Below are 17,556 nucleotides of genomic sequence, written 5' to 3'. Positions count from 1 at the left end.
AATCTGGGCAGGGAGTGAAATTTGGGCACGACATCCTCAACCAATGGCATTGACTGATTCTCCGGGTGTGTTGTCACGTGCCAGCGGATTAGTCTACCATGCACGATTAAGTGTAAGACTATTACGACACTGTTAGAGACAGTAGATATTATGGAAACTCATGTATCGATAAAATATTTTCGTACGCTACTAATGAACTAATACATAAAAGTCTTCGCCAAGCTGTTGTTTTTGTTACGCATCAGTGGCTTTGAGAAACGAAACAATATCTTCCTAATCATGAGACTTTTCAACTTTCTACTCAAAGACGTGACGTCCAAAATAGAGTACTACTCAAGGTTCTCGCCATCACCGATGTCCATTAAGCAGTTTTTGGATTTTGGTGAGTATAGAAATGTCTTATAGTTAGAATCGAGTAGTTCGTTCTCCTTAATATTAGCCTCCGAGTGCCATGCTCCACGGGAGTGTATGGTGTCGCTTATGCTTATGTAACTCGGGCAGTATATGGTATTAAAATTGGATTTACTCCTTCGGTTTTTATAGTAGATCTTTCATGTCGGCTTTACATCTAAAATAAAATACGTGCTTATTGAAACACAGCTTACTCAAGACGGCGAACTAATGCTTTGCTTTTGTCACCATGACGAACGAAACGAATTCAACAGGTGTACTGGCTGAATTAAGGCCTTTTTGACAGTGTTGACTTTAAGAATAGTCAGTTTAACATTTTTAATTGGGTAATGGTTGAGGTTTTCCCATAACATTTCGGAAAAGGCATGGGGTATATCCTGAGCCTTTTCGTGCAGTGTCATATTAGGTCGACCAGTCATGAAGGTCATTAAGTCAACTTTGTGGCTTAGTTCACTTTAGTTTCCATGTACTTTTACATTTTGTTGGTGAAGCGGAATGTGTCACCTGAATATACCTCAACAAACATTTTCCAGACCATGAGGTTAGTCCTTGTCATGTCCTTTTGCACTGGCACGAGGTATGATTAACAATGATAGATGCAGATGTATTTTGAGTGGGCTAAAAAGATAAGTACAAACGCTGACAGACACTGACACGTGGTTATTACTACAAAATCAGCGGATTAGCTCGGGTGATAATCTGTGTACTGTTTCCTGTGTTTTGACTTGTAATAATTAGCAAAATATGTAACACTGCTGTAAAGGGAATAACATCATTAAATACATAGTCTGTCTTGGTACAGTGTATTTTTATGTTTATGGTTGTTTTATTAAATTTTAGTATGAAAGATAGGGTACTTTTTATGTTCACGGCATTTTGTATTGGGTTGCTGCCAGTCCCACATAACACAGAGTCGTCCTGGATGGAAGTATAAATTGTGGCATCCCTTACCTATCTGCACAGAATATAGTTTGTCCTTTGTTTTCCCACATATTTGGTAAAGGTGAGAAAAAACTGTTTACGAATCAGGACCAGACCATTTACATTGAAGCGCTGCTTTCTTACTTTTTTTTACATTTTGAATGGTAATATGGATAGATGCCAATACAGCAAGACTGCACGTTGACCATGCTCCGATGTAGTGAGAGTGCTATGTGAGTGGCAACTGTGGAAATAGCGACGGTTTGCGGGACCTCTACAAATGTCTTCCTCCTCCTCTTTCACCTCAAATTATCCTGTCAAATGCAAAGATCTGTTTTTTGTCCTTCAAATCAATATCTTTCTTGTCCTCTTTTCCCTGTCAAGAAGAATCTTCAGTTTCGGTGAACTTCATGGTGTATTCAACAGCATTGGTTATTTAAACTGGTATGAGCAGCAGACATGCCTGCCCAAGGGTGTATAAAACTCTGTCAGTTATCCATGAATAGATAACAGTGCATTTCAGCCTGTCTGTACTTGTAACAAGTCCTTCTCTGCCCGGACGGGTATTTGTTTATGCCAGCAAAGGAAAGCTGTGTCTTGGCAGGATGCTACAGTCCTGACCTTTTGGTGTCTTGGCTTATTTGGTGCTCTATAAATATGAACACACTCGCAAAGACGCACATACGCACACTCACACACAGTGGAAAAAAGATTTGTACTACCTACCTACAAATGAAATAATCAGCAGATTTCATTTGCACTGCCTCACACTCACATACGTGCACAGGTGTCAGCTCTCTGATGAAGAACACCTGATTCCAAGTGAACTATCTAGACAGTTCAGTATGAGGTGCTACTGAACATTGCAGCCTACATTCAAACTGTCATGGAGATCCCCTGAGTTTACCTCACAGTTCCTTCATAGCTGTTCAAACAGCAATATAGACTAAAGTAGAGTTAAGTTGACTCGGTTGATTTCACAATATCCTCTCTCCCTTCCATCCTCACTGTCCAGGCAGGGACAACGCATGCGAGAAGACCTCTTACATGTTCCTGAGGAAAGAGCTAGCAGTGCGGCTAGCCAACACCATGAGGGAGGTTAATCTGTTGCCTGGTAATCTGCTCAGTCAGCCATCTGTCAGACTGGTCCAGACCTGGTGAGCGGGTGGGGCCCGTGGAGGCTCAATTTTGGTGATGAGTGTGCAGTGTGAGTAAAAAGTTACTGTAAGGGATGAGTATTCTGCTCCAATTCCAACGGGTAACCATGTTGAGTGTGCTTTGAGTCATATCGTGAGGATGAGATCCAAAGAGCGCTGCACTGTCAAACCCTAGGGACGATTTTGAGGTTCTGAAATTCACATTGTACATAGTAGATTGAGTCTTAGCCTTTTTTTGTTGTACTTAAGAATGTTGCAGTGACTTTCAGTACTCATTGAATGAGAGCTGTTCTTTGAAAAACAAAGAAAGTGAGTGTAGGGTGGGTAGCTTTTGATGGACTTGACCAGTATTGAAATTCTTATGAGTGACTTTTAAGAGCACCAACTGTAAACAAATATAACTATTGAGAAGAGAAAAGGACACTCATCTATTCTTGGCAGTTATGTAAAATGTAATGTTTTTAGATGGGTGCTTAGGTTTGTCATATCGCTGTCCTCACTAAACTTAAATTATCTGGTGCTGCCTTTTTTTTTTTTTAAACAAAAACACTAAATTAGAATCTCGTTGAGGACAGGGGACACAGTCAAAATTTACACAGGAGTTATGTTATGAAGTGAATTCAAAACTAATTTACATACTGTTCAAGTTAGTTTTAACAGGTTGAGAGAGAAAGAGAGAGAATGAAGAAGAGAGAGAGAGAGAGAGAGAGAGAGAAATCTAGCAATTCCTGCTGGTGTAGTTTTTTTTTTTTTTTTTTTTTTTTACATTGTTTTTAATATAATCACATATTTGCTTAAACTCCCAGGTACAGCCAAAGCTTTGAGGAGCTCCTGGAGTTTGAGCATCAGAGTCCAGAGGATCCCCGTACCCTGAATGAGTGAGTCAGTGGGATGAGTGTGACCACCTTTCAAAGAGAAAAAAAAAACATACCAAACTGGAAGGAAGGAAAAAAAGCTACAAACCTCCCTGTGTCTCTGCAGTCACTGTTATTATAATTTGTCTCACGTTCTTCCAACAGGTGATGTTTTGGTATAACCTGCATGCGGTGTGTATATTCATGGTTTGTGTTTGGGTATCAGGTTTCTGGACATCCTTATCCGGATTAGAAACAGGCACAACGATGTTGTCCCCACTATGGCACAGGGTGTCATTGAGTACAAGGAGAAGTTTGGTTTTGACCCCTTTATCAGCAGTAGTGTGCAGTACTTTCTGGATCGTTTTTATACCAACCGGATCTCCTTTCGCATGCTCATCAACCAGCACAGTGAGTGACATTATCAGACCAGTCTGACGGTATGACAGTCTTAAGTGACCATTTACCATAGGTCATCCATCTAGTTATCATAATGGTGTTATAATGTGTCATAGAGGGTAACCTAAAATGGATAAATAGGAACTACTTGAACTGCAAAACTTTTCACAGATCCTTTAAATGTGGCTCTGAGTCACTTGTCTTTTGCTGCATGTAACCTATCCTGCTGTGCCATGTTCCAGCGCTCCTCTTCAGCGATGCCACAAACCATGCTCACCCCAAGCATATTGGCAGTATTGACCCTTCCTGCAATGTGGTTGAGGTGGTGACAGGTGTGTTTTGCCAAGCATTGCAAAAACCTTTTGCAATTTCATGTACAGAAACAAACATAGCGACAGATTGCTTCCCCTATTTACATGTGCAATTATTGTTGCTATAATAAAAATAATCTTATTATCGCTCTCATGATTACCATGGTTACTGTGAAGGTGATTGCTTTGCAGAAAACGACTCTGCCTATTTCAGACTCAAACCCCTGTTCGAGTGTTGAAACTGGCTTTACTGATCATTGAGCTTGATTGTGTGTGTGGTGCTTGCCTCTTGTAGATGCATATGAGACAGCTAAAATGCTCTGTGAGAAGTATTATGCCATGGCTCCTGAACTGAAGATTGAGGAATTCAACTGTGAGTTTCTATCTTTCATGTTCACCATTACCACCTCTGAAATATGCTTTGGAAATAGAAGGCATGTCAAATTGGGGCTTATTTAAATATGTTCCTAATGTACCCTCTTCATATAGTGAGTCATTGAATCAGAAATTGGTATCATTGTGGACTATTTTTTGAATCTCGTTTTCTGATTTACTACATAACTGATTACTTTTATCTGATTTACTACTTTTACCAACACTGGAAACCCAAAATGTTTGATTGTAAGCGCAAAGCATTGTAAGCAATTGTTTGCCTCACAAAGTAACTTCTCAATAAACAGCTCAATCTGTAAAGCTAAACTTTGTTGAAACATGTTTAAAAAATGTAATGCATTCTCTCAGTTATTTGGTACCGTATCACTTTATGTGATACTGTCTGCTCTTTTAGATTGTGTTGTATGCTTAGGATTGCATGTGTGTATGTGAATGGTAATCATTTTGAAACCAACAGCAGGGAAGAAGCAATAGGTTCTACATGCCTTGACATGCCTTTTCTGTGTCTTTAACGTTCTCTCGTCTAGACAAAAGTCCTGACAAGCCCATCCAAGTGGTGTATGTGCCTTCCCATCTTTTCCACATGCTCTTTGAGCTTTTCAAGGCAAGTGTCATAGCTACAGTAATGTACTCTGTGAAGGTTCATGCAGACTCTTCGACTCTGTGGCAGCCCATATTTCGTCACTTGATCACTTGAAACCTGAATAAAACGTGTCTTTTAATACACATAATTTAAATAATTAGCATATCTCAACATTATATTATGAATCTACAAACAAGTTATTCCTTTGTTTCAGCTAACTATGTTTTGAGGGCTAGGGAAATGGAAATGGTTTTACTTTGTCTAAGTATTAGACATTGACCTCATTTTTCTCTGTGTGTTTATGTGGTGACTCTTTTGTATGTATTGTGTGTTATGTGTATAGAACTCAATGCGGGCCACAGTGGAGCTCCATGAACACAGTTTTGCAGGCCTGCCTCCTGTCAAAGCATTAGTAACTCTGGGAAAAGAAGATCTGTCTGTAAAGGTAATGTTATCATACCATCCTTTCTTTTCCTGGAAAGTACTTCATGAATTTGGCTATGTTATTATCTCTCAGTTGTTCCACCGCGGTTTTTAAAAGGCGTTTTTTCCCCCATTCTCACACGGAGGTTGTGCAGGGAAACTTACTGTCTTTTTCTCCTCAGATCAGTGACCAGGGCGGGGGTGTTCCCCTGAGGAAGATGGATCGTCTCTTTAATTACATGTATTCAACTGCACCGGCTCCCAGTCTGGACTCCTCAGATTCATCCCCTCCTCTGGTAACTACTCACAGCTCCCATTATATCATGAATTCATGAATTCAGGCAATTGAAATGATTGTGGTGTGTTTCCCACTGAATTTTTGATGGTAATGACTCATTCCCATGCTCTCTGGTGTTCTCAGGCTGGTTTTGGTTATGGTCTGCCCATTTCCAGGCTCTATGCACGTTATTTCCAGGGAGACCTGGTCCTGTACTCTTTGGAGGGAGTGGGAACTGATGCCGTCATCTACCTGAAGGTGGGACCATCTTCTTTTACAAACTCATGATTTTGAACTATTTCAAAACATCCTGCATCAGAAGTCTTTTAGTATATCAGACCGAGGCCAATTTATTTTAATTATTTTAAATTTATATGGGTATTCATTTTAAAACCTGCATTCATTTTAAGACCTGTATTCAGATAGCTTATTAACATACCGGTCCTGGAATCCCACACATAGGAGTGAGCAACTATTACATGTCAGTTTTTTCCTGCTTGTGGTGGAGGCAGACTCCTTCCTCCTTTACCCCTTTAGACGTTGTCAAAAAGGGACTGTTCTAGCATAATTGAATTTTACGAAACTATTTCAAGTACTTTTGTGAGGTTAAAAATGCCAGAATGTTCTCACACCAGTTTCTTCAGCAGTTTGTTATGCCATGATGAGCTGAATGCACTTCATATGTCTACTGACATTCCATGCAATGTCATTCCCAGGCCCTGTCCAGCGAGTCTTTCGAGCGTCTTCCTGTCTTTAATAAATCGGCATGGCGACACTACCAGGTTGGTCCAGAAGCGGATGATTGGAGCAATCCCAGCAGCGACCCACGGGATGCGTCCAAGTACAAAGCAAATCGATAACCATCTCTCTTGTACAGAAACGTACGGCATGCATTTTAGTCACTCCAAGCTGAGAAAAAGTTTTGCTCTGACAAGTTAAGTTAAACAAATTTTTTTGTTTATATAGCACTAAAAACCACATAACCCTGTGATCACAGAACCTCGGTAGAAACTGAGCTGCTGGAACACGTAGTGTTTCTATGTTATTATTTAAAATACATTTTTCTTATGCATTCTGGTGTTGACTGAAACATTCTAACCTATGCATGAGTGCAGGATGAAAATTAACCAAAAATGTAAAGATACTGAATGTTTTTTCCAGTCTATTTTTGTAGACATATTTTTCCACTAACGTTTTAAGTGTAATAAAATGATAGATATATTTTTTACATTTTAGGATATTGTGCTTTCATCGAAGCAATTGTAGTGAGTCAGTAAATAAGTGTTGCGTTGCTGTGTGGAACCCTGTTCTTTCAGGGGAGTGTGAACAAATACAATACACAGGAGATCTGCAGCAGGTATAATGGATCTCTAGTGTCTAATTGCTCAGCTATGTTAAACCAGTCAGTGTCAGAAAGCATTTGATGCTATGCCAGGGAATTACAGATGGATCCATAGGTCATATTATTGTGCCAAAAGACAAGTTTGTGTGTTTCTTTAATTGGGGGTTCAATCCCCAGACCGCTTTATTGAATCAGTGCATCTTGTTCTGTCAGAAATGAGATGAAGTGAAATACCTAAGTCCCTGGGGAAATGGAGAAAAACATTTTCTCGTCTGGTTCTGCCTTACTGGCTCCTCTGCTGAGTATGAGCCCTTTCTTATGGAAATATAAGATATGGACAGGGCTCAGAACTAAATGTACCCGCCTGTGTGGATGAGATCACCTTTTAATGGCAGAGAGGAAGTGTCAACCAGATTTATTATCTTCTGTTTTTGTTTTTTTGTTTGCTTGCTTTTGTGCAGGCTTCTCTCCTTGCAGAAAAGGAGCTTCATTTGTAGCCAAAGCCTGAGGAAATAACATTTAGGGCTTATCATGTTAGGATTTCCTAGTATTTGACTTTACTAGACTCATCCTAGTACATTTCTAATTTGCCCAAGGCTAAATATTCCCCTATTTCACATAGGCCTTTCTCAGCTTAAAGCCAACATTAGAATTGAATTGCACTTCAGTGGAATGCTGACTCAGCTCTAGAAGCAATTAGATTAGTCCTTGGGTTAAGAGCCTTAATCTGTGGACAAAGCTCTTAAAGCTAAATGTGTTTGTATTTTGATAAACAAACCTTCATACACTAGAACTCCAAATCTAATCATGCAGTGGTAATGAGTGAAAAGCAAAACCAAAGAAACCCATGTCAATGACGTGTTTCTATCGACTGTGTTAATACACCTCACCCTGGGGTGGGCAGCACAAAACAATTCAGGTTGTATGCTGGTCTCAGATTATTTTGCGCATGTAAAAATGGTCACTGTTGTACAGGAAGTCCGTCTTTTGGATGGGCCATGAATGCAGCCAATAAAATTATGAAAGAAAACATTTTTGGTTTATTTTGAATACTCTTGTTCAGAATGATAAACAGTGATTTCAAATGGTATTTGGAAAAAAAAACTGCCATGCATGACAGTCAGAAACGGAAACCAGTTTTTAACTGAATAATTCAGAAGTTCAAATTATTGGACCTTGTATATGTACAGCGGCGGGATGGATCAGTTCATATGGTTTGTGCTTACTAAAATCTTTGGTAGCCCAGTTGAGCCCAATTGCAACTAGTAAAAAAAAGTGAATTCCCAATTTGATTGTAAATTAATGAAACATAGATTAAGACAGATTATCACATGGTTAAAGTTACATAATGATATTTGTGTCGATGAGATAACTGGCTCAAGTTTTTATTGATCAGTGAGGTCAGCTCATAAACATTTCTCCCTCACTGCTTTTAAGAGCTTAATAAATTATGGATTATTTTCAAAGGAGGGGCCACTAATCAGCAGTATTAGATAAAACAGAACTGCTTTATCAGTTCTGTCAGAAATTCTGAGACAGAATGCTGACAAAGAACAGCAGGTACTAAAGCACTGCTGTTTTCTTGTGTCACTATAAACATTGCACAATACTCACTCGCCCACAAGTTATGACTCAATGGAAACGATATGTACAATTTACAGGGATGCTGAACATCTGGAAAATAATTATGTAATATATCTTAATAATGTGCTCACATTAGATAAGAAATATCTTATTCTACAATGGTACATGCCACGTATTGGCATATTATGTCATATTAATGTTTTACTATGCAAGGGAAGAGCTGTGAGTGCTTGTCTGGGTATGCTTGAATGTAAATATGTGTGTGTGTGTGTGTGTGTGTGTGTGTGTGTGTGTGTGTGTGTAAGCAAAAATACATATGTGAACACAAAAGTGAACTGTACCATTTTCCAAAAATATTATTATGTAAATTTGGTGGAATATCTGGACTTTGGTGGAATGTAGTTTTTGTTTCTCTATCCAAGCAAGTATATCTATACAGTCTTCAGCCTACTCAGTCTGTGCAGTTTTTATAACAGTTTCCTTCAGGATAAGTATAGTCTTATTAATTTTGTCTAATTTATCTTACTTTACCTTATCATATCAGACAAAAAGACAGAATACTGCTATGCACCTTTGTGTGTTCACATATGAGTACTTGTCTGTGTGTGTGTCTTTGTCTGTGTCTGTGTGTGCCTGTTTAGTGTCTGTGGATGTGTTCTTTCACTTCTCTCCCTCGTCTGCTTCACTGCCACTGCTGAGGGAGCGTTTGGGAGGAGGGGACCCGAAGCGAAACAGAGGCCAGTGAGAGTCTGGAGATGGAGAGCGCCCTCTAGTGGGACTGCTGCTAGGAGAGCCACGTGGAGACTGGTAGGGAGACAAAGCCTGGAGAACACGTCCGCTTCTCTCCTGAATGATGTGCTTCATAAGGCAAGACAGGGGGAGAGACAGAACAAGTAATAGAGGGTGAGGAAGGTGAGAGAGAGAGTCACAGTTAGTGGGCTTAAAAGAAAAAGAGGAATCGGTCAAATGAGTTTGTTAGGATGAGACATTGATCTATGATGGTCTCCAGTGGAATATAATTAACTGAAATTTTACAAAAAAAGAAGGGACAGGAGAGAAACAAACAAACAGGAGAAATCAGAGATGTCCTCCAATATTTGTGTACTATGACATTTAATCACTTGTCAGCTGCACACTACACACATCAAATCTTTACATAAATCTCAGGAAATATCAGTGACCATACAGGTATCCCTGGTCATCAGCTCGACATCCATCTAAGCTCAACTAAATTCTCAGACACTGGCTCATGCAGTCAGGTGAACACAAAAATTGGGATTGTTCATTTCATTTTTTAAACAACCAAGTCTACAACAGTGTAGTTGCTAAAGAAGGGGTCCAATACCACAATCTCCTTACACTCAGATCACACTTACCCAGGCTCCATCAGGACCAAACAGTTCCAGAAAGTTCCCAATGAATTCACGCGATTTCTCTTCCCATTTCAGGATGAGGTCATGACTTTTCTCCTCCACGCGGTGGACCAGGTTCTTGGACTTCTCCTCCACTGTTCTCACGGTCTCCTTCATCCTGTCTACCTGGTTCTGTAGACGATACTTCTTCTCCTACCAGAGTAAAAACATGAGTTGTTTATCAGCTACTTTATGACAAAGTTACCCTAACATCTACATAGAGAGAGAGAGAGAGAGAGAGAGAGAGAGAAAGACAGAAAGAGAAGGAGATAGACTTTGCCAGAGCTGTATGAAATATGTCTATAGGTCAGTTTGATTTACATTACATTTAATTTGAGGAATTACTGATTTTCATTATATGAATGCAAACAAGCAGCTCTGCACAGGTTAGAAGAGTACGTTTTATCAATGATAGATATTACACGCTGCCAGCTTTACTATTTAACTATGCCAATGAATTTTAGCTACTATTAAACTATTTTAGCCAGTAACTTCATTATGCTTCACAAAACTTCTCACAACATAATGAAGCATGAGCACAGACTGTTACTGTGCGTAGTTAGTAATTAGATTATAAATGGGAACATTTATTAGATGGCCTCTGTAACAAATGACATATGACATAATGTTATGTTTACAAAGCTTTAATAGATATGAAAGTGCCACATTTGTGTAGGCTTCATAACACAGCAGATCTAGTGTTTAGTTTGACCTGTAACTGTTGGATGACCATGAGTGTTGTTTCTCATTGGCCTGTGACCTTACATTGATGAAGCTGACATTGAGCTCTTTGGCTGTGTATCCTCTCTGCAGGTTTCTCCGGACGTAGATGTCGTAATTTCGTACAATCCGAGTGATAAGGTCTGACGTGGAGATGCCCTCTGTCCTTTGAGTAGCCACAAACATTCCTGAGAAGAAAGAAAAAGATTAAAGACACACGCACACACACAGAGAAAGGTTAAAAAGTCCAACAGATGGAGATGCAAGATGAAAAAGGCACAAAGAGGTTTTTTTACATTTTTTCATTCAGTACCTCCTCACCTGCTTCTTTGATGTGTTTGTAGACATCCTCTGATCCAGCAGAGGTATATGGAATATCATCATGAGCCACAAAGTCAATCTAAAGAGAGTAAAAGCAATGTGTAAAATAGTAAATCTATATTAGAGTAACATTTAGTTATGCCAGATAACTTAGTCCATAACCTCTTGTTCGGATACATCTGTCACAGAGGCAGTGAGACACTCTTTGCAGGGAATGGTCATCTGTGTATGTGTGTGTGTGTGTGTGTGCGCGCACGTGCTTGTGTGTGTGCGAGTGAGTGAGTGTGTGTGTGGAAGAGCTCTTGTGTGTGATGCTAACCCTGTGTTTCTGGAGGAACTCGGGGCTGAGGGTCCAGGGAGCATCACGGACCACCTCATCCACGTAACGACAGTGTATCAATGCTTCATAGCGCTCATCCTCTGTCATCACCGTGTAACCCTTGTATTTGTGTGTTAGGGCATCACTGCAGACTGACAGAAACACACAGGAGTTTACTTGAGCCTGACACACAGGCGTGGGTACTTGTTGATAGACACACACCGAGTCATTCTTCCGCACAGTGATGATCAGACAGTCTGTGCACACTCATGCAAGCACTCAGAAAAAGAAGTGTGTATTAATGTTTACACCAACACAAACACAGAAATAAAGGAACAGGTATATAGAAGACTTTTTGGTATTCCATACACAAGACTTTTTTCAGTTTGTGTGAGGGTGCACATTTAGTGTGTGTGTGTGTGTGTGTTTGTGTGTGTGTGTGTGTGTTAGGGGTGTGTGTGTGTGTGTGTGTGTGTGTTAAACATACCTCCTACAATCAGGTGTGTGTTAGGAAACAAGTTCTTGGCTTGCATCAAAGCTCGAGCATGACCGGAGTGGAAAAGGTCAAAGATTCCATCGGCATAAACTCTCACGGGCCGATTTGCTGGAAAAAGGACAGGAAAAAAAACAAACAATCCATTCCAAAAACGCACCTTGGAACATCTACATCAGTCTGCGCATGTATTTCAGTTCATTCATTCATTCATTCATTCATTCATTCATTCATTCATTAAGAGTGTATGAGCCATCCATCCAACCACGCATCCAACCATCCGTCTGTGATAGTGAGTGTCACCTGGCGTGCCCCGCCGTGCCTGTGCAACAGTGATTTTATCATGTGGGACATCAGTCACGCAGCCTGATTCCTTTGCAAAGACTGCAGGTTCTCTCAGAGTCTACAAGGAAGGGAGAGAGAGAGAGAGTGAGAGAGAGAGAGAGAGAGAGAGAAATGAAGAGATGATTTAGATACTGATTCTTGTAACAGAAAGATCCACACTTTATATCCATACCTGTAAATATAGATATGTAATGGTTCTAGTGCATTAGTCTGTTATCACAACTGATAATGGCCGATATCTACAATATTGATCCAGCTATACAAAGTGTGTAAACACTTAAAAGCCACAGTCACCTTTGTCTTCCACACCGATATGAACTAAAAACCAACCAAAACAATAACGTAGAAAAGTGTATGTGGACAGTGACATAAAAGATGATCATAAATTCAAATAATGAACAGTTTTGGTCCTATGTATGCTGTTTTTAAATGATTTTGTTTTGGTTCTAATAAATCTTAGGTATATGTTGGAAGACTGAGTTTGCTAAGAGCGAGGTCTGACAACACTCTCAACTGACACCTCACAGAGGATGCTTCACCAGTCACTCCAAACTCCTTGATGTCCAGTGAAAATCAATATTTGATGCATTTTGTTCAAAATTATCTCAACATTTTCGTTCCACCTTAAGGGGCTTGATATGGTAGTTCTGTGAAACTTCGACATCTCTGCACATTCTACATTTTTATCTTCAGTCACATACAGCTGCAGTTTACAACTGACGGTGTAAATACATTCCTGTTTTGTTTAGCTCATATGCAGCTGTTAACTCTTTTGATCACACCAGTGCATTCATTGTGGTAACCTAATTTCTGAGTATTGCCTTTCCTGGTGAATAGGCATATTTGACTATTTCAAACTGATTCTGAATAGGAAATGCAAATATTTGTATGCGGTGAGAACAGAGGCCTTACACAGTGTCAGTGCTTAGCAGTTATTGATTTTGACTATCTACTCTCTGTTTAATAAATAAAAAAAAAAATCAAAAATACAACCTGCTTGAAGCCTTGATCCATTTGCATCGAACGAAAAGGCATAACAGACTCAAAGTGAGAGCCAAAGAAACAAGAAATAGAAAAAAAGGGAAGTGTGACATACAATAGGTCACCCTGATTCAGGATGACACTGACAGAGTCACTGTGGTTGCAGCTGTGTCGGTCAGACCTGATAGCCGTCTGCCACATGTTTAAATAACCTCAATGTCACAATGCGTAGGAGCTGATGACCTGTGGCTAAGACTATACTGTCTCAGTTCTCAGTAAGACACCCAGTGAAGGCGCACTGGTTCTAAATGAGCCGTCATGAAACTCTACTGAAGCATGTTTTCAAAATACCAAAACAATAAATAGAATATCAAAAGCTATTAATATCACTCTGTAACGCACAAAGACTTCACATATTTCCAGATAATAAACTGCTATCTTAAACTGTTATCACAGACATTAGGAGGATTACATACCAAAAACTGTGATACACAAATCTCACTGTTGTAGTACCTCTCACAAGTATGACTTCCAGATACTAAACACAGGTCCTGTTTATACTGATCCAGTATTTAAATGTTACATTTGTACCTTCACCGTGCATACTATTGTTTTTTTTTCTAAATTTCAGCATCATTTACTTATGCCCAGAGCTGCTGGAGTAAAGGTGAAGCTCTACATCGTATCCAAGGACAATGTTTACTCACGCAACTGTCACGTCCTATCTAGAGTCTGATAAAGTGACCTTGCATGGAAGGCGTTTTGTCATTGCTTTAAAGATATGCTTGTGGACATAGGGAACACACATAAACTTGACGATCTGTTCTGTTGTCAGCACCCTTTGCACCATCAGCTGTTTAAGAGGGAAACCTTAGAAGAGTATTAATTGGCTCAGGGGAAGAGCCACAAATGCCACTGGAGGACAGACACACAGACAACCAAAACGTGGATCAATGTAGTTGCTGTGAAAGCACTGTATGTGATTCGTGGTGAACATCAGGCCACTGGAAACCAATGTTATGGCTGGATCTAACAGATGATGAGGTGATACCCTTTTACCTCCAGCTAATCAATTACATTCTCCAATATTTGTGTGTTGAATCGAGTGGTTCAGCAAGATGTCACTGCTCAGTTTTGCACCGTTCTTACACAGTGATATGAAGAGAAACTGAAGAATGCGTTAAACTTGGCAAAAAACCCACAATTCAGTCATGCCACAAACTATCAACTGCCTTCTACTTTTACCTATAACCAAATGGATGAAAACCAGAATATCACACTCCATTAACTATTTCTTCTATGTGCTCATCTTGAATTACATAATCATCTTTAGTCTACGTGGGAAGATGACCGCTTGGATTCTGTGCCATTCATACACATGGATCCAAATTCCAATAAGATTACATAAGAGCGTTGACTCCTCATATAGACAGATAGGAACATGCTCTTCTGACTATGGCCTCTGTCAACAGCAGCTCTGGTGCAGAAAGTCTACACTGCAGTCTACAAATAAAAAGTTCAGCAATGGTGTAAATCTCACCTTTGAATGTGAGAATAAGATTCATTTTAGATTTTTTTCTGTTTGTAATAGAAGTGCACATAGTAGTGGTTATATGTATATACAACACTCTATCTATATCATTCTTTGTGGTGTGATGATCCAAACCCCCCCCCCCCCCCCCCCCCCACACACACACACACACACACACACGCACACCTATTTTTTTTTAAATTTTTTGACACATCTTTTAAGTGTGTCATTAAACCATTAAACAAGCATGATATATAAGTGTGTATGTGTACCCCTAAATTAGAGTAAGGAAATGGACTAAATAGTATTGATCTTTTACTGCCTTTAATACCATTAATTATTAACTCTGAATCCTAATTAAATTGCGTGTTTTGGCTCATTGCTTGTTCTCTTTCAACATTCAACATTTTTCAACAGTCACTGTAAAACAGTAGTCTACATACTACTCAGCACAACCTCAAAAGCCTATGTCCAAGCACTTACCTTGCGTGCTGCTGGTTTGCGTCGCTGTTGTGGTTGTGACTGGGATACCTTCGCACCGTCTCCGCTGCCCCCACCTCCACCTCCCGTGCCCCGTGAACCGTTACCCTTACGCCGTTTACCAGCCATACCTCAGGTGTCTGTTTCTACTGTCAGGTCCTCCACTCAGCAATGTGTCTTAGGACTCTACACTCACGTTTTAAGGGAGGGCGCTCTCTTGCTCACCCTTATGACGAGGCCAGCGTACAAAGTTCAGTTCAGTAATGGTGATTACTGGAGTTTTTCCCTTCCTGCTCATATATTACAGACTCAAGTAGTCTATTTACTCTCTTTTTCTTTTCTTCTTTCTTTCTTCCTTCCTCTCTTTCTTTCTTTCTTTCTTTCTTTCTTTCTTTCTTTCTTTCTTTCTTTCTTTCTTTCTTTCTTTCGCAACACTTTGAAGCCTGAATCAGCAGACTGAGGCTTGCAAATATGTTCCATAAAGTAAATTTGCCAGTGCTAAATTAACTATGTGCGTGTTAATATAATCCACAGTGGAAATTATAGGAGCATTGGAACATCTGCCATATTTGAACTCTGTACTCTCTGGCTATATAGCAAGGGATTAGAATTAGAGCCAAGTTCATCTCTCTCTCTTTCTCTCTCTCTCTGTCTGTCTCTCTCTCTCTCTCTCACTAAACACACACACGCGCGCGCACACACACACACACACATACACACACACTATATAAGTGATAGAGAGCAGTAATGGCAAATGACACATTTATTTACAGAGGGTGACTGTGTCAGAGCTGCTATACTGTCTGATTTCACTTTGAATTGGCTATCCAGCCAGTAGAGGGCAATACAGCATTACAGGCAGCATGGTTTTGTAGAGTCTTCTTTTTTTTAAACGTCATTCCATAATTAACAGAATCTAAATTCACTCATATCTGGAGCTCTCTTCTATGGAACAGTAGATTTGGCAAGATGAACCCAATGTTTTTTACGTGACGTACACTTTAAGACAGTTGGAAAGCAGTTAGCTTGAAGGCAACTGTTTGCACCTTGAACTAACTAAGTTGTTGTGATGAACTGATGTGATTACAAGGGATAGATACCAACAGGACACTCTGATTTCATTTTGAAATAGTGTAGAATGAGGAATGCATAGAAAAGAGTGAACGAGAGAGAGAGAGAGAGAGAAAGAGATAGACTCTATGATTCTGTCCCCATTACTGCATTCACGTCTTTGTTTCACTCAGTGGGAGAAGCGCCATTATTAAGAGGCGCCGTTAGTGAGTCATCTCTGGAATGTTTGCACCTGTTCAAAAAGGCTCACAGAGTCAAAGCTGTTGGCTTCATGGCTTACAAAAATGTTTACTCAAAAAAATGAACAACTACTACAATAGGGATAATAATTTAATAAGAATGTAATGTGATAATAATGTAGTAATTTACATCTATAACTTCTTGAAATGTATATACAGATAATGAAAAACAGAAGGCATATTACTGATTTTATGAATGCTTTGATTTCAGTATTTTTACCTTTTAAAGCACTGCTAAAAGTGCACTTCCCTGCACCGGTAATTAGGCTTGTTGATAAATAAGCACTGGTAATTAAGTCCTTAAATGTTACAATGATATTGTTTCACCATGCGTTTGTGCTCATTAAATAGCCTTTGATGTAAGTTATTCAACTCAGTCTGTGCGTTCTGTGGCTTTGTGCTGAGATTCCTCCCCAGGGACTGCAGTGTTTTTAAACTATGATACATTGAGCTGGCCAAATTGACCCAACTACCTGCCAACACTGCTCATATGCCATATTCAGCCATGCCATTCAACCACAGACGATCGCTGGCTGGTCTGGGTGAGCTTCTGGGAACTATGTGAGCAACCCCCCCTAAATGGATTGATTGTGCACAGGGAGCGCACAGGGAACACCTGTGTCCTGTTTGGATGGAATGGTGTTTGGCATTCCTTCTTGGAATAGACAGGTCTTCCCCAGAACCATCACATGGCCTGCTGCTGAAGGGTAAAAGTTGTTTATGTAATGCTCTAATGGCCTATTGTTCAGCTAAATGCATTGTGACCGTTCTACTTTAGGGATAAGCTTCACTGACTCTTATCCACAGGCTGATTGAAAGGAGGCCTCTCATTCTCAGAGAGGAAATTTGTGTGAATTCTGTTGATTCTTTCCTTTTATTTTATTTTAATTATTTTTTTTACTTTTTAACATGTGGAAAATTGACCTCGGAATTCATCCGCCTAACCTTATAATTCATCGCCTAAAAGAATGTAAACCCATGCCAAAAAA

The 17,556-nt window shown here is 39.7% G+C and overlaps 2 protein-coding genes across 3 annotated transcripts; one reads left to right on the top strand and one right to left on the bottom strand.

The window, feature by feature from the left end:
* The first annotated feature begins 217 nt into the window (after positions 1-217).
* Positions 218-6,589, top strand: pdk3b (pyruvate dehydrogenase kinase, isozyme 3b). 2 transcript variants are annotated; one of them, XM_030781453.1, is made up of 11 exons: positions 218-382; positions 2,348-2,489; positions 3,296-3,367; positions 3,570-3,754; positions 3,985-4,074; positions 4,349-4,426; positions 4,974-5,050; positions 5,373-5,474; positions 5,635-5,748; positions 5,874-5,987; positions 6,446-6,589. In XM_030781453.1, exons 1-11 carry the CDS (start codon positions 280-282, stop codon positions 6,587-6,589), a joined length of 1,221 nt encoding a protein of 406 aa, XP_030637313.1. In that variant the 5' UTR covers positions 218-279. The 2 variants fall into 2 exon arrangements, with proteins under 2 accessions (XP_030637313.1, XP_030637312.1); XM_030781452.1 differs by having other exon boundaries at positions 218-386; positions 2,352-2,489.
* Positions 6,590-8,438: 1,849 nt separating this feature from the next.
* Positions 8,439-15,484, bottom strand: pcyt1bb (phosphate cytidylyltransferase 1B, choline b). Its single transcript, XM_030781173.1, has 8 exons — positions 15,261-15,484; positions 12,224-12,323; positions 11,915-12,031; positions 11,428-11,579; positions 11,109-11,187; positions 10,833-10,975; positions 10,032-10,220; positions 8,439-9,513 (listed from the first exon to the last, which is right to left on the bottom strand). The coding sequence occupies exons 1-8, from the start codon at positions 15,384-15,386 to the stop codon at positions 9,316-9,318; spliced, it is 1,104 nt and encodes a 367-aa protein (XP_030637033.1). The 5' UTR covers positions 15,387-15,484; the 3' UTR covers positions 8,439-9,315.
* Between the last annotated feature and the right edge of the window lie 2,072 nt (positions 15,485-17,556).

Source organism: Chanos chanos, chromosome 8 (assembly GCF_902362185.1).
Source record: "Chanos chanos chromosome 8, fChaCha1.1, whole genome shotgun sequence".
NCBI lineage: Eukaryota > Metazoa > Chordata > Actinopteri > Gonorynchiformes > Chanidae > Chanos > Chanos chanos.
Note: the sequence above shows the minus strand (reverse complement) of the source record. Positions and strands in the feature narration are given on the sequence as shown.